General features: G+C 42.4%; 1 protein-coding gene across 1 annotated transcript; it reads right to left on the bottom strand.

Moving 5' to 3' along the window:
- Nucleotides 1-17267: 17267 nt before the first annotated feature.
- Nucleotides 17268-24444, bottom strand: LOC127309774 (S-(+)-linalool synthase, chloroplastic-like). The gene is made up of 7 exons (XM_051340503.2): nucleotides 24178-24444; nucleotides 19527-19752; nucleotides 18931-19303; nucleotides 18546-18764; nucleotides 18218-18356; nucleotides 17784-18020; nucleotides 17268-17651 (listed from the first exon to the last, which is right to left on the bottom strand). Exons 1-7 carry the CDS (start codon nucleotides 24352-24354, stop codon nucleotides 17379-17381), a joined length of 1644 nt encoding a protein of 547 aa, XP_051196463.1. The 5' UTR covers nucleotides 24355-24444; the 3' UTR covers nucleotides 17268-17378.
- Nucleotides 24445-25522: the final 1078 nt, after the last annotated feature.

Genomic DNA, 25522 nt, shown 5'->3' with positions numbered 1-25522 from the left:
GCTTGCTGTAACAAAGGATTAACCGTATTGTGTGGGAGATGATTGTTTGCAGATAACAGTAGAACAGTATTGCAGTAGATTGTATTTCAGTAAAGAGAATTGGACCGGGGTCCACAGTTCACTAGAGGTGTCTCTCCCATAAGACAAACAGCATGTTGGGTGAACAAATTACAGTTGGGCAATTGACAAATAAAGAGAGCATGACCATGCACATACATATCATGATGAGTATAGTGAGATTTAATTGGGCATTACGACAAAGTACATAGACCGCCATCCAACTGCATCTATGCCTAAAAAGTCCACCTTCAGGTTATCATCCGAACCCCTTCAGGTATTAAGTTGCAAAGCAACAGGACAATTGCATTAAGTATGGTGCGTAATGTAATCAACAACTACATCCTTAGACATAGCATCAATGTTTTATCCCTAGTGGCAACAGCACAACACAACCTTAGAACTTTCTCACATCGTCCCGGTGTCAATGCAGGCATGAACCCACTATCGAGCATAAATACTCCCTCTTGGAGTTACAAGCATCTACTTGGCCAGAGCATCTACTAGTAACGGAGAGCATGCAAGATCATAAACAACACATAGATATAACTTTGATAATCAACATAACAAGTATTCTCTATTCATCGGATCCCAACAAACGCAACATATAGAATTACAGATAGATGATCTTGATCATGATAGGCAGCTCACAAGATCCGACAATGATAGCACAATGGGGAGAAGACAACCATCTAGCTACTGCTATGGACCCATAGTCCAGGGGTAGACTACTCACACATCACTCCGGAGGCGACCATGGCGGCGTAGAGTCCTCCGGAAGATGAATCCCCTCTCCGGCAGGGTGCCGGAGGCGATCTCCTAGATCCCCCGAGATGGGATCGGCGGTGGCGGCGTCTCAGTAAGGTTTTCCGTATCGTGGCTCTCGGTACTGGGGGTTTCGTCACGGAGGCTTTAAGTAGGCAGAAGGGCAAGTCAGGAGGGGGCACAGGGGCCCCACACCATAGGCCGGCGCGGCCAGGGGGGGCCGCGCCGCCCTAGGGTTTGGGCACCCTGTGGCCCCACTTCGTTTCGTCTTCGGACTTCTGGAAGCTTCGTGGAAAAATAGGCCCCTGGGCGTTGATTTCGTCCAATTCCGATAATATTTCGTTACTAGGATTTCTGAAACCAAAAACAGCAGAAACAAAGAATCGGCACTTCGGCATCTTGTTAATAGGTTAGTTCCAGAAAATGCACGAATATGACATAAAGTGTGCATAAAACATGTAGATAACATCAATAATGTGGCATGGAACATAAGAAATTATCGATACGTCGGAGACGTATCAGCGATTCGTCGGCTTTGGAGGTGCCGGAGTCTGCCACCTCACCCCTTTTTATTTTGTTCTTCGGGGAAGCAGCGGAAGGGAGAGAGTGTACAGACTCGGAAGCCTCGGATTCAGCATCTCTTTCAGAGGAAGCTGCGGATTTGTGAGAACCCGCAACTTCCCTCTCAGGGCGAGAAGTACCCTGGGAATCGTCGGTAACGACGGCTCGTTCCTCGACTTCCCCACCTTCGGGAAGGGGAGGTAGAGAGGATATAACTTGATGCTTCTGCAGGAGGAAAAGACACATTGACGATAAGTTACACCAATGAATTCAGCAAAATAGTAGTCGACAAAGTTAAATTCGGGAGGACAAAGATAGTTTACCTTGGGGAGGGCATTGGCGTCGCTATACGGCTCCACGCGACACGAGGTTGGAATGGTGTCTTTCTTGCTTAGTGACGAAATTTTTCGGACAAGCTTTTCCAGGTCTTTTACTTACAGATCCTTGGAGAAGCGGTCCACGTCTTTGTTGCCAGCGTACATCCAAAGAGGGTTCTTGCGAGCCTGCAGAGGTTGCACCCTAATCCTAAGGAAATACGCGGTATCTGAATACCCGACAACTCTTTGCCGCGGGTATTCTGGAGCTCATGGATGCGCTTCATCAGCGCCTCTGTCGCCTTTTTCTCTTCATCGGTAGCTTCAGCATCCCACGACCGACACCGAAGGATCTTCTCGCTACCATCAAAAGGAGAAACATTGTACTCTTGCGAGTCAACGTGCTCTTCGTGGATATAAAGCCATCTTTTGCGCCACCCTTGAACAGAGTGAGGGAATTTGACATCGAAATATTCGACATCTGGGCGGACGCAGATAACAACACCACCTACATTATAGGCGGTGTTGTGGGAGCTGTTGCGGCGGACAAGGAATATGCGTTTCCACAGGCCCCAATTGGGAGGGGTCCCGAGAAAGCATTCACAGAGGGTGATGAAGATAGAGATGTGGAGGATGGAATTGGGGGTGAGCTGGTGTAGCTGTAGCCCGTAAACAAAGAGTAATCCACGAAGAAATTCGTGGATGGGAGTAGCCAAACCGCGGATGAGGTGGTCAACGAATGTTACCCGGTATCCGATGCGCGGTGTGGGGATGCTTTCCTCGCCGGGGAAGATCAACGTCTTCTCCTGCTTCATGAACCTGAGTTTCTTGAGCAGGTTCGCGTCCTGGTTGGAGATCTTGGATCTCTCCCACTCCGAGAACTGCAGGTCTTCTGTTGCCATTGGGGAGGTGTGCTTGGAGAGCCTCGACCGTGGCGGCATTCAAGGGTTGATTGTGATGAGGGAGTAAGCACAGGCGCAGGAGCTTTGTTGTGACAATGGGGGATTTTGGAGAGAGACAGAGCAAAGGTGCGGCGCAGCGAAGGGAGTAACAGAGGAAGAAGAAGGTCCTTTATAGAAAACCTACGAATCGACGCGCCGTTGGATGCAGCAGGAATGGGCTTGATGTCCTACACGTGTTCCCATGCGTAATAATGTCTTTTTACTGCGATGGAACTGGACAGGCGCTACAGCGCGCGTGCCAGGAAAAGCGGAGGACGTGTGTCCCCACTTGCGTAACGTGGCAAAGTACCGCAGATTTTGGGTCCACAGGTCAGTGATAGGACAGAACTCGCGTTTTCCCGATACAGTGGCCGTGGCTATCTGCTGTTGGCGTGGTAGTTAACACACGTCCGTTGGGAACCCCAAGAGGAAGGTGTGATGCATACAACATCGAGTTTTCCCTCAATATGAAACCAAGGTTACCGAACCAGTAGGAGTCAAGGAACACGTGAAGGTTGTTGGTGACGGAGTGTAGTGCGGCGCAACACCAGGGATTCCGGCGCCAACGTGGAACCTGCACAACACAATCACAATACTTTGCCCCAACTTAACAGTGAGGTTGTCAATCTCACCGGCTTGCTGTAAACAAAGGATTAAACGTATGGTGTGGAAAATGATGTTTGTTTGCGAAGAACAGTAAAGAACAGAGTTTGCAGTAGATTGTATTTCAGATGTAAAAGAATGGACCAGGGTCCACAGTTCACTAGTGGTGTCTCTCCCATAAGATAAATAGCATGTTGGGTGAACAAATTACAGTTGGGCAATTGACAAATAGAGAGGGCATAACAATGCACATACATATCACGATGACTACTATGAGATTTAATCAGGGCATTACGACAAAGTACATAGACCGCTATCCAGCATGCATCTATGCCTAAAAAGTCCACCTTCAGGTTAGCATCCGCAGCCCTTCCAGTATTAAGTTGCAAACAACAGACAATTGCATTAAGTATGGTGCGTCATGTAATCAACACAAATATCCTTAGACAAAGCATTGATGTTTTATCCCTAGTGGCAACAGCACATCCACAACCTTAGAACTTTCTGTCACTGTCCCAGATTCAATGGAGGCATGAACCCACTATCGAGCATAAATACTCCCTCTTGGAGTTACAAGTATCAACTTGGCCAGAGCCTCTACTAGCAACGGAGAGCATGCAAGAACATAAACAACACATATATGATAGATTGATAATCAACTTGACATAGTATTCCATATTCATCGGATCCCAACAAACACAACATGTAGCATTACAAATAGATGATCTTGATCATGATAGGCAGCTCACAAGATCTAACATGATAGCACAATGAGGAGAAGACAACCATCTAGCTACTGCTATGGACCCATAGTCCAGGGGTGAACTACTCACACATCAATCCGGAGGCGATCATGGTGATGAAGAGACCTCCGGGAGATGATTCCCCTCTCCGGCAGGGTGCCGGAGGCGATCTCCTGAATCCCCCGAGATGGGATTGGCGGTGGCGGCGTCTCTGGAAGGTTTTCCGTATCGTGGCTCTCGGTACAGGGGTTTTCGCGACGAAGGCTATAAGTAGGCGGAAGGGTAGGGTTGGAGGCGGCGCGGGGGCCCCACACCATAGGCCGGCGCGGGCCCCATGCTGGCCGCGCCGCCCTATGGGTATGGGCCCTCATGGCCCCACTTCGTATCCCCTTCGGTCTTCTAGAAGCTTCGTGGAAAAATAAGACCCTGGGCGTTGATTTCGTCCAATTCCGAGAATATTTCCTTTGTAGGATTTCTGAAACCAAAAACAGCAAAAAACAGCAACTGGCTCTTCGGCATCTCGTCAATAGGTTAGTGCTGGAAAATGCATAATAATGACATAAAGTGTGTATAAAACATGTGAGTATCATCATAAAAGTAGCATGGAAAATAAGAAATTATAGATACGTTTGAGACGTATCAAGCATCCCCAAGCTTAGTTCCTACTCGCCCTCGAGTAGGTAAACGATAACAATGATAATTTCTGAAGTGACATGCTATTGTAATCTTGATCAATACTATTGTAAAGCATATGAGATAAATGAAGTGATTCGAAGCAATGGTAAAGACAATGAATAAACAACTAAATCATATAGCAAAGACTTTTCATGAATAGTACTTTCAAGACAAGCATCAATAAGACTTGCATAGGAGTTAACTCATAAAGCAATAAATTCTTAGTAGAAAGCTTTGAAGCAACACAAAGGAAGATATAAGTTTTAGCGGTTGCTTTCAACTTCAACATGTATATCTCATGGATAATTGTCAACATAAAGCAATATAACAAGTGCAATAGGTAAACATGTAAGAATCAATGCACACAGTTGACACAAGTGTTTGCTTCTAAGATAGAAAGAAGTAGGTAAACTGACTCAACATAAAGTAAAAGAATGGCCCTTCGCAGAGGGAAGCATGGATTACTGTTTTTATGCTAGAGCTTTTATTTTGAAAACATAGAAACAATTTTGTCAACGGTAGTAATAAATCATATGTGTTATGCATAATACATCTTATAAGTTGCAAGCCTCATGCATAGAATACCAATAGTGCTCGCACCTTGTCCTAATTAGCTTGGATTAACACGGATTATCATTGCATAACATATGTTTCAACCAAGTGTCACAAAGGGGTACCTCTATGCCGCCTGTACAAAGGTCTAAGGAGAAAGTTCGCATTGGATTTCTCGCTTTTGATTATTCTCAACTTAGACATCCATACCGGGACAACATAGACAACAGATAATGGACTCCTCTTTAATGCATAAGCATTCAACAACAGATAATATTCTCATAAGAGATTGAGGATTAGTGTCCAAACTGAAACTTCGACCATGATTCATGGCTTTAGTTAGCGGCCCAATGTTCTTCTCTAACAATATGCATACTCAAACCATTTGATCATGAAAATCGCCCTTACTTCAGACAAGATGAACATGCATAGCAACTCACATGATATTCAACAAAGGTGTAAAAGTTGATGGCGTCCCCAGAAACATGGTTATCGCTCAACAAGCAACTTATAAGAAATAAGATACATAAGCTACATATTCTTTACCACAATAGTTTTTAAGGCTATTTTCCCATGAGCTATATATTGCAAAGACAAAGAATAGAATTTTAAAGGTAGCACTCAAGTAATGTACTTTGGAATCGCAGAGAAATACCATGTAGTAGGTAGGTATGGTGGACACAAATGGCATGAATTTTTGGCTCAAGGATTTGGATGCACGAGAAGAATTCCCTCTCAGTACAAGGCTTAGGCTATGGTTGTTTGAAGCAAACTCAAGTATAAACCGGTACGGCAAAACTTACATAAGAACATATTGCAAGCATTATAAGACTCTACACTGTCTTCCTTGTTGTTCAAACACCTTAACCAGAAAATATCTAGACTCTAGAGAGACCAATCATGCAAACCAAATTTTAACAAGCTCTATGTAGTTCTTCATTAATAGGTGCAAAGTACATGATGCAAGAGCTTAAACATGATCTATATGAGCACAAAAATTGCCAAGTATCAAATTATTCAAGACATTATACCAATTACCACATGAAGCATTTTCTGTTTCCAACCATATAACAATGAATGAAGCAGTTTCAACCTTCGCCATGAACATTAAAAGTAACACTAAGAACACATGTGTTCATATGCAACAGCGGAGCGTGTCTCTCTCCCACACAAAGAATGCTAGGATCCGATTTTATTCAAACAAAAACAAAAAAACAAAAGCAAACATACGCTCCAAGTAAAGCACATAAGATGTGACTGAATAAAAATATAGTTTCACTAGAGGTTACCTGATAAGTTGTCGATGAAGAAGGGGATGCCTTGGGCATCCCCAAGCTTAGATGCTTGAGTCTTCTTGAAATATGCAGGGATGAACCACGGGGGCATCCCCAAGCTTAGACTTTTCACTCTTCTTGATCATATTGTATCATCCTCCTCTCTTGACCCTTGAAAACTTCCTCCACACCAAACTCAAAACAAACTCATTAGAGGGTTAGTGCATAATTGAAAATTCATATATTCAGAGGTGACATAATCATTCTTAACACTTCTAGACATTGCACAAAGCTACTGAAAGTTAATGGAACAAAGAAATCCATCAAACATAGCAAAACAGGCAATGCGAAATAAAAGGCAGAATCTGTCAAAACAGAACAGTCCGTAAAGACGAATTTTTCTGGGGCACTTAACTTGCTCAGATGAAAAAGTTCAAATTGAATGAAAGTTGCGTACATATCTGAGGATCACGCACGTAAATTGGTAGATTTTTCCGTGTTACCTACAGACGGGGCTGCTCAATTTCTTGACAGTAAGAAATCTGTTTCTGCGCAGTAATCCAAATCTAGTATCAACATTACTATCAAAGACATTACTTGGCACAACAATGCAATAAAATAAAGATAAGGAGAGGTTGCTACAGTAGTAACAACTTCCAAGACTCAAATATAAAACAAAAGTGCAGAAGTAAAATAATGGGTTGTCTCCCATAAGCGCTTTTCTTTAACGCCTTTCAGCTATGCGCAGAAAGTGTGAATCAAGTATTATCAAGAGATGAAGCATCAACATCATAATTTTCACAATTTGTCACATTAGGTATCTTAGATGCTCCATTATCTATAGTGGTACTAAGGGCTTTGTCAATTTTAGGCCTATAATAGTTTTTTGGCTTAGGCACCTTAGAGACATACATGAACTTTTGCTCCTTACCCACATAAGCTTTCTCCTTAAACTTAAGAGAGGAAAAAGTTGAACCCAAGGTTCCCATAGCTTATTCAAGTTCACTAATCCTATGGTTTCGATTATCATGAGTAGCACAAGTTTCTAACACGACAATTCTCTCATTGATTCCACTTAGAGTTTTATCAAGTTTATCAGTGTTATTAAGTAATATACCCAATTTAGTCTCTACACTTGGAAGATTTTTCTCTATGGCCTCCAACTTTTTCATGACATCTTCAAGAGAGATTTCAATTTTAGCTTCATTAACAGGTGGTATTCCAACTAGACTCTCAATAATGCAACTAGCTTCTAAAGCAGGGGTGCCTAGGAAATTACCTCCCGCAAGAGTATCAAGAACATACCTATTCCAGCTAGAGATACCAACATAAAAGTTCCTAAGTAGGATAATAGTGGAGTGTTTCTTAGTGCACCTATGATGAGCATCACTAATTCTATACCAAGCATCTTTAAAACTTCTCCACCTTGTTGCTTAAACGAACGAACTTCAACTTCAGGATTACTCATTTTTAGCAGTAGTAAATAGAGCAAACTAAATAAAGTAAATGCAAGTAACTAATTTTTTTGTGTTTTTAATATAGAGAACGCAAACAAGATAGTAAACAAAGTAAAGCAACTAAATTTTTTGTGTTTTTGATATAGAGAACAAACAAAGCAGTAAATAAAATAAAGTAAAGCAAGACAAAAACAAAGTAAAGAGATTGGATGTGGGAGACTCCCCTTGCAGCGTGTCTTGATCTCCCCGGCAACGGCGCCAGAAAAATCCTTGCTGTTGGCGTGGTAGTTAACACACGTCCGTTGGGAACCCCAAGAGGAAGGTGTGATGCATACAGCAGCGAGTTTTCCCTCAGTATGAAACCAAGGTTATCGAACCAGTAGGAGTCAAGGAACACGTGAAGGTTGTTGGTGACGGAGTGTAGTGCGGCGCAACACCAGGGATTCCGGCGCCAACGTGGAACCTGCACAACACAATCACAATACTTTGCCCCAACTTAACAGTGAGGTTGTCAATCTCACCGGCTTGCTGTAAACAAAGGATTAAACGTATGGTGTGGAAAATGATGTTTGTTTGCGAAGAACAGTAAAGAACAGAGTTTGCAATAGATTGTATTTCAGATGTCAAAGAATGGACCAGGGTCCATAGTTCACTAGTGGTGTCTCTCCCATAAGATAAATAGCATGTTGGGTGAACAAATTACAGTTGGGCAATTGACAAATAGAGAGGGCATAACAATGCACATACATATCACGATGACTACTATGAGATTTAATCAGGGCATTACGACAAAGTACCTAGACCTCTATCCAGCATGCATCTATGCCTAAAAAGTCCACCTTCAGGTTAGCATCCGCACCCCTTCCAGTATTAAGTTGCAAACAACAGACAATTGCATTAAGTATGGTGCGTAATGTAATCAACACAAATATCCTTAGAAAAAGCATTGATGTTTTATCTCTAGTGGCAACAGCACATCCACAACCTTAGAACTTTCTGTCACTGTCCCAGATTCAATGGAGGCATGAACCCACTATCGAGCATAAATACTCCCTCTTGGAGTTACAAGTATCAACTTGGCCAGAGCCTCTACTAGCAACGGAGAGCATGCAAGAACATAAACAACACATATATGATAGATTGATAATCAACTTGACATAGTATTCCATATTCATCGGATCCCAACAAACACAACATGTAGCATTACAAATAGATGATCTTGATCATGATAGGCAGCTCACAAGATCTAACATGATAGCACAATGAGGAGAAGACAACCATCTAGCTACTGCTATGGACCCATAGTCCAGGGGTGAACTACTCACACATCAATCCGGAGGCGATCATGGTGATGAAGAGTCCTCCGGGAGATGATTCCCCTCTCCGGCAGGGTGCCGGAGGCGATCTCCTGAATCCCCCGAGATGGGATTGGCGGCGGCGGCGTCTCTGGAAGGTTTTCCGTAGCGTGGCTCTCGGTACAGGGGTTTTTGCGACGAAGGCTATAAGTAGGCGGAAGGGTAGGGTTGGAGGCGGCGTTGGGGCCCCACACCATAGGCTGGCGCGGGCCCCATGCTGGCCGCGCCGCCCTATGGGTACGGGCCCTCGTGGCCCCACTTCGTATCCCCTTTGGTCTTCTGGAAGCTTCGTGGAAAAATAAGACCCTGGGCATTGATTTCGTCCAATTCCGAGAATATTTCCTTTGTAGGATTTCTGAAACCAAAAACAGCAGAAAACAGCAACTGGCTCTTCGGCATCTCGTCAATAGGTTAGTGCCGGAAAATGCATAATAATGACATAAAGTGTGTATAAAACATGTGAGTATCTTCATAAAAGTAGCATGGAACATAAGAAATTATAGATACGTTTGAGACTTATCACTATCGTCAGCACTGATGTCATTCTAAAAGGATAAAATTTGAATACGGTGTTACGAGGATTGGCAACAGAGAAGGAATAATGATGATTTCGAGAGCCTATGATCAAATGCAAGCATTTGTTCATATGCTCGGGGGCTACTCTTATCAGAAGTATTGTTTCTACTTCTGATAAGAGGTAAACGCGGATGATAAAATATAGAGTTCTTCATCAGTAAAGCAAATTGAGCCTACAACCAAGTACAAGCACTTGGCTATAGCCTCGGGGGCTACTCCCATCGGGAGCGCTGGTCACGCACCCGATAAAGATGGAAGAACTCGAAAATATGACAATATAGCGACAAAAGATGTGAAAGTGGTGAGCCTACAACCAAGTACAAGCACTTGGTTGTAGCCTCGGGGGCTACTCCCATCGTAAATGCTGTTCGCGTGCCCGATGAAATTATGAAAGGCATGGTGAGCATACTTCGAGTTATACAAATAACTCTTCATATACTCCCATCGGGACGACAAGATAAAAATATATGAGTCATCCGGTAACTCGAATAAATGTGCTATTCCAACAGCCGAAAAAAGTACTCGACAACATATTCTCAGAGCGCCTCAGTCGCGAACTGATCTCTGAATGCCGCAATACTTTGCGAAGGTAAGTCCCCGGATCCATCCTGTGTGGCGTGGCACCGCCTCTGACGGCGCTTTGCTACTTTTTTCCGTATCAGCAGATACGAAGAAAAATCCTAACGGACGCGTTAGGTACCCGATAAAACATGACTGAAATTCGGCATCTGGTAAGACCTTAAGCGGCGCATGTCAAATTACACCAGTATCCCGAGATCATGTCCAGGGACGTGATCTTGAAGTAGGTTTTGGTGGATTGCCACAAGAGCAGTTAACTGGTACCTGATCCGTCAGATGAACCAGCCCCAATTACCATTTTCCCTGTACAATATACGACTGTTTTATTAAAGTTATGTGTTGACTCGAAAAAATTATATGGTAATTGTAGAGTTGGAGATTTTCCCTGATTCTTCGATTCAAGCAAAATCTCGGGGGCTACTGACATAGGCATCCCCAATGGGCCTGCCGAAGATGGTACCCGGGGTTTACTGAAGGCCCACGACCCGAAGGTTATGAAGCCCGGAAGCCCAGTCAGGAGATAGTTTGGAAAGATAGAGTTGTATTAGGAATATTGACTTGTAACTATTACGGGACAAACTCAGATAGTCTCTCGGACTTTGTAACTTGTACATCATGAAACCCTCGGCTCCGCCTCCTATATAAAGGGGAGTCGAGGGACAAAGAAAACATCGATTTCATTGTCAACACAACCCTAGTTTTCATAGTCGTCGAGTACTTTTCCGGCTGAACTTTCGAGATCTACTTGCCCTTTACTTACCTAAAAACCCTAGTCTACAATCTGTAGGCATTGACAAGTCGATACCTTGTCAAATGGTGCTAGTGCGCTACAACGCGGGCTAGGATGAAATAAGAGGCTCTCGAGAAGCAGAAGATCACCTGGATGCTTCCTGGACTGTCGCTGGGATGGATTGAGGATGGAGGCGATGAGGTGGTCGCCGTTTCCCTCGCAGAACTGCGGAAGGGAACCCGAGCTCCCCTTGAGTCGTGACTTCACCAGGTGGACGAGGACGACGAGGCGCTCCTCCTGAGCTCATAGGCTAGCTCCGGGGTGGTCAGAAGCGGTGGGGTGAGATGGTTGCCGTCGGGTTAGGGTTTCGGTATAGCGGCGAGATGGGGCGCTAGGGTTTCCTTCCCCGTATTTATATGGCCTCTAGCGGTCGTAGTCGAGCGCGTGGTCAGCAACGGGGTCCGGGATGTGTCCCTCTCCATCACACTGGCGTCCTCCCGTGCGTGCGACGATGGAGAAGACGAAGACGATGACGTCTTCTTCGCGTGCGCTTGAAGCGAAGCGGTATTCTGGGCTGGGCCAGGCCAATGTGTGGTGATCGTGTTGGGCTTCATTGCTGGGCTCCACTGGCCAGGTAAGTCCATTTCTTCTCTCCTTCTCTCCTTTTATGTTTTCTTTTTTCTATTTTGTATTTCTGATTTGAATTCAAGTTTGTGTTCTTTTCTATTTTGCAGGTATTTGAATATATGTCCCCCTTTGAATGAACTTAAGATGGTTCCAGGAATATTGTTTTGTATTAATATATTTCAGGGATATTTGCTTCTTTTATTTATTTAGATAATAATTTAATATTCCAAATGGGTATAAATCTTTATGGAGATGATTTTTAATTCTTTATTTTCTCAAATATGTTTGTCTTAATTAACTTTTTGATTTCTTTACCAAAGATAACTGACGGTGCTTGATGGAAGCGGTTGGGGAAACCCCAAGAGGAAGGTGTGATGAGCACATCGACAAGTTTTCCCTCAGTAAGAAACCAAGGTTCAATCGATCAGTAGGCGAAAGGCGTGACTTCTGAAGGTGTTTCTAGCTTACTATTGGCAGGACGCACTACCGGCGTCAGCAACAACGTGAAACCTGCACACAACACAACCAAAATACTTTGCCCATGAGTGGGACAATTCTTTACAAAATATTTCATTCTTTCCCAAGCTTGAGCAACATATTCATTATCAAATTGTCTAAATTTCATTATGTCGCTTGTCAAAGATATAATCTTAGCAAGGGGATAATATTTTCCAATAAAAACATCTTTGCATTTAACCCAAGAATTAACACTATTTCTAGGCAAAGATAGCAACCAATCTTTAGCTCTACCTCTCAAAGAGAAAGGAAATAATTTCAGTTTTATAATGTTACCATCTACATCCTTATATTTTTGCATCTCACAAAGTTCAACAAAATTATTAAGGTGAGAAGCGGCATCTTCAGTACTAACACCAGAAAATTGCTCTTTCATAACAAGATTTAATAAAGCAGGTTTAATTTCATAGAAAACTGCTTCAGGAGCAGATGGACCAATAGGTGTACAAATAAAATCATTGTTGTTTGTGCTAGTAAAGTCACACAACTTAGTATTTTCAGCAGAACCCATTTTAGCAAAATTAAAACTAAGCAACAGAAATAACATCTATAATAGAAACTAATTTTTGTGTGTTTTTGATATAATGAAGCAAACAAAACAAAATAAAATAAACTAAGCAAAACTATAACAAAGTAAAGAGATTGGAGATGAGAGACTCCCCTTGCAGAAATCCTCTTTCTCCCCGACAACGGCGCCAGAAAATCTTGATGGTGTGCAATTACCGTGGGAGTTGTAAATCTCTGTGGTGTAACTTTTCTTCAGTTCCCCGGCAACGCCGCCAGAACATCTTGACGGTGCTTGATGGAAGCGGTTGGGGAACCCCAAGAGGAAGGTGTGATGAGCACAACGGTAAGTTTTCCTTCAGTAGGAAACCAAGATTTAATCGACCAGTAGGAGAAAGGCGTGACTTCTGAAGGTGTTGGTAGCTGACTATTGACAGGGTGCACTACCGGCGTCAGCAACAACGTGGAACCTGCAGACAACACAATCAAAATACTTTTCCCCAAATTATAGTGAGGTTGTCAATCTCACCGGTTTGCTGAACACAAAGGATTAGACGTATCGAGTGTAAGGAGATGTTTGCAGTAATTAAAAAGAACAGTGCTTGCGAAAAGTAAACAAAACAGGATTGCAGTGGTTGAACTTATCAGTGTAAAAGAAAGGACCGGGGTCCACAATTTACTAGAGGTGTCTCTACATAAAGTTAAATAACATGTTGAGTGAACAAATTACAGCTGGGTAATTGACAGAATATCGACCATACATGACAAGATGATTACTATAAGATTAGTTTGGGCATTACAGCATAATACATAGACCGTAATCCAACTGCGTCTATGACTAATAATGCACCTTCCGGTTATCGTCCGAACCCCTTCCAGTATTAAGTTGCTAGCAACAGATTATCGCATTAAGCAATGTGTGTAAAGTAAACAATAGAATTACCCTCAGATAAAACATTTTTGTTTTCTCCCTAGTAGCAACAACACATCTACAATCTTAGAAATTATTGTCACTCTTCCAGAAAACTAGAGGCATGAACCTACTATCGAGCATAAATACACCCTCTTGGAGTCACAAGCATCTACTTGGCCAGAGTATCTACTAGCAACGGAGAGCATGCAAGATCACAAATAACATATGACAAGAATATATAATCGATCTCAAAATAGTACACAATATTCATGGATCCCAACAAACACAACATGTAGCATTACATCAGGATGAACTTGATCATGTAGGGCAGCTCACAAGATCTAAACATGAGGCATAAATTGGAGAAGACAACCATCTAGCTATTGCTATGGACACATAGTCCAGGGATGAACTACTCACGCATCACTTCGGAGGCGGGCATGGCGATGTAGATGCCTCCAGCGATGATTTTCCCCTCCGGCAGGGTGCCGGGAAGAGCTTCAGAACCCTCCCGAGCTAGGGTCTGCAATGGCGGCTGCGATGAAACTTTTCGTGGATGGAGGCCCGGGTGTTCAGGGTTTTCCCGAGATCGTGATTAAATAGGCGGAGGGCGATGTCGGTGGAGGCCAGGGTGGCCCACACCAACCCTAGGCGCGGGCCAGGGCCAGGCCGTGCCTAGGGCTGGCGTGGCCTCCCCACTGCCTCTCTTCGACCCCCTCTGGACTCTGTCTTCGTTACGGAAAAATATTGACTTCGGATTTTATTTTGTCCAATTCCGAGAATATTTACTGTACAACTTTTTTGAAATACACAAAAAATAGGGAACTGCTATTGTGGCATCTTGTTAATATCTTAGTGCCGGAAAATGTATAAAAGTGCAACGAAGCATGAGAAAAGCATATATAAATTGGTGTAAAACAAGCATGGAGCATCAAAAATTATAGATACGTTTGAGATGTATCAATAACATGGTTTGTTTGTTAGAGCATGATAACATATTAATCATATGGGTTTACATACTTGCATTATAAGGATGAGTAGGTTTTGTGTTAATAGGTGTTCTTATATTGATAACTCAAAACTCTAACTCTTTTGGCTCTAGGAATATTTTACCAAAGTTTATCCAATTTTCTAATAGTTCGTATTACATTCCTTTTGCGAGGAATCAATTTACAGTTGACCTTATTATTTGATTTCTTACTTGAGAATATGGTCACTTGCCTAATATTTCATGTGCTCACCTAGTTGCTAAGGACTTGGAATTTGGTGTTATCTCTTCCAAGTTTACTACTATTATTATCTTTAATCTAGCTTTGAAATACTTAGAGTGGGTATGGTTCTCATCATGGTTGCCTTTGGTTATAAGGATGAATGGTTATTCACACCATATTAAGTATAGGGTTTGGCACTATGGTTTTCTTATGTTCATTAATTAAGGAACAAGTGGAATATTGATGTGGTAGGATTCTACTTATGATCACCAAGTGATTCACAAGTTAAGGTTGGGACATAGAAATATAGTGCCATGGGTGTGTTGATGTCATGCTAAGTTAACTAGGTTTTCCTTATGCTTACCCATTGAATCATAAATGAAGTGGGAAGGTGGTCTAGGGTTTCCAAGTATTAAAGGACATGGGAGTTACTTGGTATGTTGAGGATATGCTAGGGTTTGATCTTCTTCACCATTGGTAGAATGATATCTTCAAGATAATTGTAGGGTAGACATAAGTGCTTGGCTAGATAGGGTTCTATTGTCATTCATTTAGTTCTTTCTACTAAGGATGTTGAATATGGTCTAAAGTTGTTTACTAGTGGTTTCCCTATCATTTTATGTGATCGATGATATCTACTTATCATGTAAAATTTTATCTAATACTAATATATTTTCAAAGCATGATCATGCATTAGGCATAATCAACTCATTACTCATTACCCTCTTTCTAATATACTCCTTTCATCACACTCATTTTAGGCTCTTAGGTTTTTATGATCAACACCCACTTTGTGGTGATCATGGGTTGGCTTCTGAAGGTATTGTTAGTGGTTTTCTCCTCCAAGATCAAGTGCTTGATCAATTTATTTGTATGTAACACTTTAGCTTGAGCTCTATTATATAGGCATGGATTACTCAAGGGTTTATGAGATACCCACAAGATCTCCTTAGGTATCTAGGCTAAGGCTCCACTTGGCTATACTAGTTGGATTAGTCTCCTCCTTACTTCATCAATTCATGGATATGATCTTGTTCAATTTAATACTGGATTATCTCAACACCCCAAGATGAGATAGATTATACTCTAATGCTTTAGTTCAAAAGTTATCCTTGATTCTTTAATAGGTATAGCTAAGGTTCGTATCAATGGTTTCTCTCACTTGGGAATGACTTAAATAATACCCTAAGGTTATGCTCCAAAGATAATGATGTGATCATCAAGATCTATGGTTAACATAAATGGGTTCTCTCTCTAGGAAATATCTTGAATAATCTTAAAGATGATGATGTGAGCATATGGATATATGTCCAAGGGTTTGGCTCAAGTGTTGACATTGCTTCTCTAATAGATTTAGAACTCTCTCTTCCCTAGATTTTTATGTATGATAATTTAAATAGAGAAGAATATAATAAATGGAAACTAGGGAACAATACTAGAGTTGATCTCCTTGTCATGAATCCAAGAATGAAGTGGAATGAATACCATGAAGATCATGGTAGGAACATGTACTGGTTTAAGACATGGAAAAGATAAGTCAAGAATGGTTTCATAATTTTAGTTGGTTTCTTAGATTTGTAGTTAAATAGTATTAGGTTGTTGCAAGGAATACCCTATTGAGATCCTTTATAGGATTTGATATTTGATCCTTACTTAAGGTGTTGTGTAATAGTTCTAGTTCCATTTAATCTAACCCATCGATCAATTCATCTCTACCTAAAATAAGATTTTAGCAAAGGTCACATTGAGGTTTATAGCACTTGACTTGATGATCTACTCCAATTCCATCAACTCAAGTGAAACTTCAGTTACTGTGACATGCTTTATTTGAAAGCGCGAAAATTTCTCAGATTTTCTATACATGAATGCAATGCACACATCTGTTTCCTCTCTTTTTGTAACCCTAAATCCTAGGATGTTACACGTTCTCCTAGGCTTATATCTATGGTGGAGTTGTTTCGTGGTTACTTTTTACCCCCTTCTTATGCTAGACTAGATGGGTTGCTCCCATTTGTTCTACCTTCCTTTGTAAACCTCTGTGTATTTCTCCTCTATTTGTTGTAGCAGAACATGGTCTTGCCAGGCTCTTTCGGATTGGAATATAACAAGCGGTGGGGAATCTCCCCCCACCCACCGCGTCAATCTCGAAAAAAATGCACAACAAAGGTCAAATCTGTTAGGATTGCTATTGACGAGTCTCTAGGGTTTATTGAAGTCATAACTTAGTACTAGACTGCTAGACGTCTTTTTTTCTTTGAAACATGACATTTTTATGTGTATGAAAGGGGTACATGTGGTTATCCGTCCAAACTGATGGAAAATGTAAGACAATATATTTCAACACATGGTATTGCCGGACACCATATACAAAATACTTCACATTTATACGACTCTTGCATAATATTTTGTCCATGCCATGCATGATTCATAAGAGAAGCATCCGGGTGTAATCCTCGAGGACGGGTAGCCTCTTCTCATCATCATAGCTGTACATGACACTGACCATCCTCGCGAAGTTGAGCAATGCTCCGAGGAAGCTGCAAGAAAATGATGACCTTGTGCTCAAGAGGCACTCCCGGTTGAGCTCCTCCCACTCACCTGAAATCATCTGGAGGATGTGCTCCTCCGCATCAGCATTAGGGTTCTCTCTCATGTAGAACTCCTTATACGACCCATCAAGCCCTTTTTGCGCTTCGTCCTGCATGAGGCAAAAAGTTGTTGTTGGCTCATGGTAAGAGCAAGCATTGTTTGAAGCCTACATAAGTGCACGCCTAACAATATATTAATTAAATCACTTCCTAGGAAAATCTCCATGTGTCAACGTTCAAACCTTTGCACTGCCCATATCATCCCAAAGCCTCATGATCTTTGCAGGGCAGGAGATAACACGTTGGATGTGGTCACTGTCCTTTGTTAAATCATGACCTAGCATGAAGAATAGATGCAAAAATACAAGCGGTGCTCCAGAGGTGATAATGCCATTTCTTAGGTAATCTTCTGATGTAGGGACCTGATTAGAAGCCAACCATTTTTTCTCAACCATGAATCCTTCAAACAAAGTTGCCCACTGCATAAAAATAAAAATAAAAACAACAAGAAGGTGAGCCTTAGTCGTGTAAGTTTCTTTTTTAATTGCACTTAACTATTTCACAAATTGTATAGTGGCTAGAAGTATATATAAGGTGGTAATCCTACAATTAATTTAACTATTTGTCCAGTAAAATTAATATGAAAATAAATGCAGAATCTTTTTAGAAGGCATACAGCTTTTTTGAGATGACTGATAGGGTTCCGTCCATGCTCTTTTGTGGCCATATTAGCAATATCATTTGTGACGGTGTAAAGATTCTTGTAACATGATATCATGTAGCTCGGTAGTGAATCAGCAGCCGCAAGATCCCACCTGTAAAAATGAATTATACTACATGTGAAGTTTTATCACACCAACATCTATGTACATCAGATAGGCGAGACAAGGTTAGAAAATATTTGACTCCATGCTTTGTAAGACATAATCTATTTATGAATTGCAGTAGTATCATGTATCCTACAGTGTATGAACTCTATTTATCAAGCGGGCAGGTTTTCTCACATTTTGATTGAATCGTTAAAGAGGGAGAGCTCTTCTGGTGTCGCAACAAGATCAAATATATCATCCACAATGTAGACAAATGCGATGATCTTTGTGATCTCGATCCGATATCTAGAGAAGGATGACCCTTGGAGGACAGTCATGGGCCACATGTACCATTTCATAATCTGGTCCCTTGCAGCCGGTATTTCTTGAGCCACTCCTAAATCCATCCACCATCTGTGTGAAAAATGAATTTTTCATATTAAAATCAATCATAGGCATATATGAGGAATCTATTAAGCTATTGATTAATATTTATTTTGTTCATGCTATTTTATCATTTCACGTAGGGTTGTCTTAGCAGAACTATTTTGGTAATGGGAGTGTTCAATTATTCACGTACCTATTAACCTCTTGCAATTCCATCTGATGAAATAACTTGTTAAACTTGAACTCTTCAAGTGCTAACTTCTCGATTGCCGTGTTCGTAGTGGGCAAGCTCTGGAGGTAGCTCATGTGGTGCCTGGCTTTGTACTGCATCAGACTCACATGGTAGGGATGGTCCAATGACTGCCTCACGTATCTTGCAAGATTTGGCTCCAAGTGTTTGATTGCAGATCTAAGGTGCTTGCCTGAGAACTCCTTTGCCTTGTAGAGTGAAGCTTCTCCCATGTTGAGGTGTGACATGTCGTGCAAACTCATCAACCCTGTGATGTCTTTGCTATGAGCATGCTTGAAATCACCATTATAGTTTGTGAACTTTTGAAGAACCTTATCTGCAGGGTCGAGGATATATAATGGTTTATAGGCAGGTAATATCGAATGAAAAAAAGTCGTTTTAGAAAGGTGCATTAGGGAGAGAGAAAATTTTAAATGGGTTTTCTACTCTACTTTTGTTGTACTGCCCGCACTATGGCTTCAGAATAGACAAAAAAGTGCTCGAGCTTCCCAAATTTCTTTCGTGTCTCACTCAACATGCTGAACTTTTATTTTACTGACCTGCCGAAACATGATATCCTGCTTCTCTCATCAGCCTCAGAGATAGGGTTGCATCAAGCAGATCATCGCTATCGATGTGATCCACGCACGAGTCCACAATAATTTTAATCTCATCTTGGAAATAATGGTCAAGGCAGAGGCGTCTGAGGTGATCAACAGTGGCCATCATCCCACGAGTACTCTTCGGGTGTTGACGCAAAAGCGCCTGTACACTGGTTAGACCTTCCTGTGTTGCAAGAAAAAAATAGTTTTGTTAAAGAATTCGGAATTTAGAGAAATGTGCTATATTCATTGTTAGAAGTATAATACGTAGAGATATTGGAGTATTCTAGAGCTAGAGATATAGTCGGTTTAAACTTAGCACAATTTGTCTTGTACTCCAAGAACCTCCCTTTGTACTCCTATATAAACCCCTCACCAGGGTCCAAATCAATACAACGAAATATTAGGGTTCTATATTTTCCACATGGTATCAGAGCGGTTAGCCTCGCGGCGCCGATCCTAGGTTCTCTACCACTTCCGCATCGCGCCGCCCCCGGGGAGATCTCTCCTCGGGGGCGCGGCACCCGGTCATGATCAATGATCGGATCGGTTCTTTAGACTAGATTAGATCCAATTTTCGAATTTCCTAGTTCCTAGATTAAATCCGATTAGCCACAAAATAAAAATCCCTAAACTTTAGATCCAATACCCTCAAACTTTCCGGAGCTGCAGATGGGCTCAGCTCAAAGAAATCTGGCATCGCGTGCGGCGCTATGATCGCCCTTGGAAGATCTCGCGTGCGCAAGGATTTCAGCATAGCCACTGATCGCATGATCGGAAGATACGGCGCTGGCCGGCCAGCACACCACGTGCGTGGCCAACACGCACTGCCAAGGTGAGTCTCCCAGGCGGTCAAGCATCAAGCCCGGCGAGCGACGCCACGCTTCTGCACGCCGGTGTACACGCGCGTCTCACGTCGTCTACATCGCCAACTCCACGACTTCATCAACACCAACATCTGCACTCCACCAACCAGAACATCTACGACAAGCCGTACGACTACACCAAGATCTACGTCGAGTTCTACATCGTCAACGACATCGCTAAGGTCTACATCAACATGGTCTTCATCGAAATCCTCGTCAACACTGCCGTCGCCGCCTACGACACAAAAACCCCGCCGCCGCCGCAGAAACCCTGCCGCCGCCGCCGAAAAACCCGCCGGCGTTCTGCTAGGGCGATCCTACAATCGCCTCGCCCGCCTGGTAAAAACCCGCCGCCGCCGCAGACCCGCTGCCGCCGCCGCGCTACGACAAAAACCCGCCGCCGCCGCAGAACCGCTGCCGCCGCCGCGCTACGACAAAACCCGCCGTCGCCGCAGAATCGCTGCCGCTGCGCACAACCTAAAACCCTACGACAAAAAAAGCACATTTTTTTGCGCCTTCGGCGAATACGGCTACACCACATATGACGACTACGACATCGACCATACCTCGACCACGGCTACATCATGCTCGGCTACCTCGACATCGACATCAACAACACGTCTACGGCAACTCAAGAACTCCAGTCAATAGCGTACGCGTCGTCACTTGCGCCTCGACACTCCCGCTGTGACTGCGGGAGGGAAGAGAAGGAACCAGAAGGGGACGCCGATGATGACAAGAAGGAGAAGAGGATGGAAGCGCAAGACTTCAAATCCAGTCGCAAGCGTTCGCTTCACTCCCGCTACGACCGAGGGGGAATGTTAGAAGTATAATACGTAGAGATATTGGAGTATTCTAGAGCTAGAGATATAGTCGGTTTAAACTTAGCACAACTTGTCTTGTACTCCAAGAACCTCCCTTTGTACTCCTATATAAACCCCTCACCAGGGTCCAAATCAATACAACGAAATATTAGGGTTCTATATTTTCCACATTCATATCATAAAATATGTCCATATATGAATAGATGATGTCCCAAAAACATGCATTCAAATTTCTGTAACTCCGTTTGTTCCTAAATATAAGGTGTATTTGCTTTTGAGAATAAAAGACAAGAATATAAGTGTATTGTGTTGCATCACTCATCTGAACAATTTTTTTTTGATTCGATTACGTTTTCTTATCTCATGCAAACTCCTATATTTTCTCAGGTTAATTAGCCATGGTAATTCCACCCGAACCTGGTGAAATTTTTCCCCCAGACATGTGATTTTTAGTTTTTGTGCCAACAATTATACACCAGATACTACAAACGGAGGGAATATGAAATAATCAGATTGTAGAGCGATAATACTATCCCTCAATGGATTTGTAATTTTTCCTTAATACATTACTTTATATTTTTTTGTTAACGGGCAAAACAACACATAGGAGGTTGGGCATGTGGCCATGCCCAAAACTTCACATACTAATGAATGGATGTCATTCAAAGATGTTCCACCGACCAACACAAAATATAGTGTGCAAAGTTATGTATAAGCGGCAACTTAGGTATTAGTAACCTGGGGCGCCCATAATAGCGGGATTGACGGCCGGCGTCTAGCTTTGTCGTGTGCTGCACGCCCGATACTCAGAAAAGAAATGTTTGTCGTGTGTTTTCTGCGGGCACTAGGCAAAGAAAAGTTTTGGTGCCAAAAAAATTCCTGAAAAAGGCTGGATTTCTTCCGGCCAAATCTTTGCTGAGTGTATTCTGGAAGGCACATGGAAAACAGCTCTTTGCCTACGGTCCGCTGCAAGGCATACGTCAAACTAGCTCATTGCCTAGTGTCATCTCTTGACACTAGGCAAAGACAATTTCGTTTCGCCACAGCAAGCGTGGGAGGACACCTATCCAGAAACACCCGGAACCCAAAAAGAACTACACATAGGCCTGGAATTAAAACTCGAAACTCGCGAGCTAAATGAGTAACTCGTGACTCGACTCGTCTCGATTCGAACTCGGTGTATAACGAGCCAAGCCGAGTTTCATATTTTGTTGTTAAATGAGTTCAAGCTAAACGAGCCAAGTTCATCGAACTCGCGAGTAGCTCGTTTAGCTCGATAAAAATGAATTCGGCCCAAGCCCACCAAAATGCGCAAATATATTTGTGGTTTCTCAACTTGGCAATCTTATGCTGATGATATATTGATCATTGTGGTTTATATTTTTGTGGTACCATAGTCCTAATGCTTATTGTTCGTTATTTATGCCCAAATATTCGGGGAAAATACATTGTACATATTACATGTTCTATTTGACAGTTTTAAACGAGCTACTCGTGAGTTACTCACGAGCTTTGCGAGTCGAGCCGAGTTTCAAATCTGGACTCGATTGTTAAACGAGTCGAGTCGAGCTAACTCGATTGTTGACCGAGCTTTAGCGAGTCAAGCCGAGCTGGCTCGGCTCGACTCGAATTCCAGCCCTAACTACACATAAAATGACATGTTGTTGTGCTAAAAATTATTTTCTCAAAAAATCTGGATCGATTCCAGCGGAATCGACGGGAAATGGTGGTAAATCCCAAGGATTCCCGGAGGGGGTAGCCCACGAAGTGGGTGTGTGAAATGCATTGCATATGCGTTCTTCTATCGTTGTGCACAGGTTTGGCTCAACCGTAGTTTGCTCCCTTGTACTTGCTTCACCAAAATAACCCTTTTCGGCACCCAGAAAATAGAAAATGGGGGTTTTTGTGGCCACGATAGTAAAACCCCGCACACAGCATGGCTTCCCGTCTTAGGGCAAACATATGTGCGAAATATAGCCTCATTCCGGCAATCTATGCATGTCCGTTGGTCATAATTTAGGCCATTTGACCTAAAAACCATACAACTCCGTAGGTAGTAACTCATTTCGTGAATATTTTTCTAGAATAAACGTCGTATTCTAAGTTTGATATTTTTCTCGCAACTATGCCACTTAAAAATGACGCCTCGCGAAGGTATCATGTTTTTCTGATTTTTTTGAATTAGTTGCGTTCAAAATGCGGGCCACGAGACAAGCCATTTCACCGTAGCGAGTGTGGGAGGGCACCAATTTAGAAACAAACGAATACAAAAAAGAACCGCACATAAAATTACACCTTGCAGGGCTAAAAATATTTTTTCTAAAAAAATTGGAGCAACAAAAATTTCACTCTTAGTTTAAATCTGGCCCGATTCCAGCAAAATCTGCAGGAGACAGCGGAAAATCCTATGGATTCCCGGAGAGTTAGCACGCGAAGCGGATGTGTGGAACACATTGCGTAGGTGTTTTTCTATCGTCGTGCACGGGTTTGGCTCAACCATAGTTTGAGTCCCTTGTACCTTCTTCACAAAAAAAATGCCGTGTTCGGCACTCGGAATTGTGTAGATTTCATCTTATGCAATTTCTTCACCTAAGTCATGGTGGAACATTAATTGGAAAAGATGAAGCAAGAAAAAAGAACCCTGAAAATTCTGATGTAACTGTTAGCTTAGTATGGATATGTATCATTTGTTCTTTTTTGATTCGTCCCATACGAAATATTGTATTTAGTTTGGTTAATCAATAAAGTTGGATAGTTTGGTTAAGAAACTCTGACATGTTAGAAATCCCAGCGAGAGAGAGAGAGAGAGAGAGGCAGAAAGAGAGGGAGAGGTAGAGGGATAGAGAAGATTAAACAAGAATCATGCATTTTATGTGACAAATTTATGTTAATTGTTGCATACGAGAGCCAAGTATATACCTGGAAGTCAAAATCGTTGGACAGAGCATGGGGCACGGGCCTTGTCCCGCGGCACATCGCCGGCGAAGGATAGAACAAACCATTGGGACGGCATCCTCTCCTGCCACCATTTTTGGTCATGGGCGAAACTAGATGGAGTTGGATAGGGAAGGAGAAGGAGATATGCGAAGCAGCCATCAGTTCCTTGGTGCTAACTACAGCTAGGTGTTACAGGCTAATTAACCAGGCTAAGCAGCCTGTGTAGTGATGTAGAAGGAGCTACTACGAGCTCTTAGGATGGATGCACGATATGTGGGCTCTGCATGGATGCGCCCCCAAATTTATAGGGAGAGGAGAGCTCACGGCAAGCATGAAGCATCGACTGTGTGAGCGAGCAAGTAGTGATGTGTGAACTGGGAAACCGCCGCACAACGCCGGCCGCAGTTGAGCCAGATGACCACGTGGTAAGTTCAAAACCAGTATAGTGACTTCTTCCTCCGATAAATGCCGTCATCGCATCTAGTCGATACAAAAACCACGTAAACGTTCTTCCTTTGCTCCCCTTCAACTGTAATTAAGATTGTCACGTATGCGAAAAAAATGATGTGAAAATCAATTAGAATGAAAAAAGGAGAGCCATCGTATCTCAATCAAAAAAGGAGGCATATCTCAGATCCAACACAAGTTATACTTCTAGTCTGCAGAACGTGTTCTTCACTTAAGGTATAATAAACCATTAAGAGAATTGTATCCATACAAATCCATAGGATACACCAAGTGAGACTACCTACCGTAAAGAGTTTATCCCAGCTATTCTTTTTCGATAAAGCTTTATACATGGACCCTACCGAAAATATATACACCGTTCTTCGTAAGTTCCCAGCGAAGTTTATCAGATCCTTGTAACAACTGGACTGAAGTTAACCGTTGTAGTAGCTCATTCCAAGAAGCTAACCGGGGCCTAATAAGATTCTGTCTAAACGTCATAGACGGTGGAGATGTTTCCATCATGTTTTATAAGGTATCACCTTTATGACGTCCAATATTATATAAGGCTGGATATTGTTCTCGAAGAATGGTTACTCCCAACCATTTATCTTTCCAAAACCTTATCTCGGACCTTATCCCAACTATTTGCACACTAAGATGCATATAACCATACACCTCCCTAAAGAAATCACTATTTCGCCCTCAGAAAAACATAGGCTAATTAACGCACAATATGTATAGAAAAAATTCAGCAAGGTCTGAAAACAGAAGATTAATAAAATGCTACTGTCGAGGCATATCTATCTGAAGTCTAGACAGCACAACACATGCCATATGGGTACGCCGGCCAACGATGTCAGGCTAGACATGACGCGTG

This window comes from Lolium perenne, chromosome 6 (genome assembly GCF_019359855.2).
Source record: "Lolium perenne isolate Kyuss_39 chromosome 6, Kyuss_2.0, whole genome shotgun sequence".
NCBI lineage: Eukaryota > Viridiplantae > Streptophyta > Magnoliopsida > Poales > Poaceae > Lolium > Lolium perenne.
Note: the sequence above shows the minus strand (reverse complement) of the source record. Positions and strands in the feature narration are given on the sequence as shown.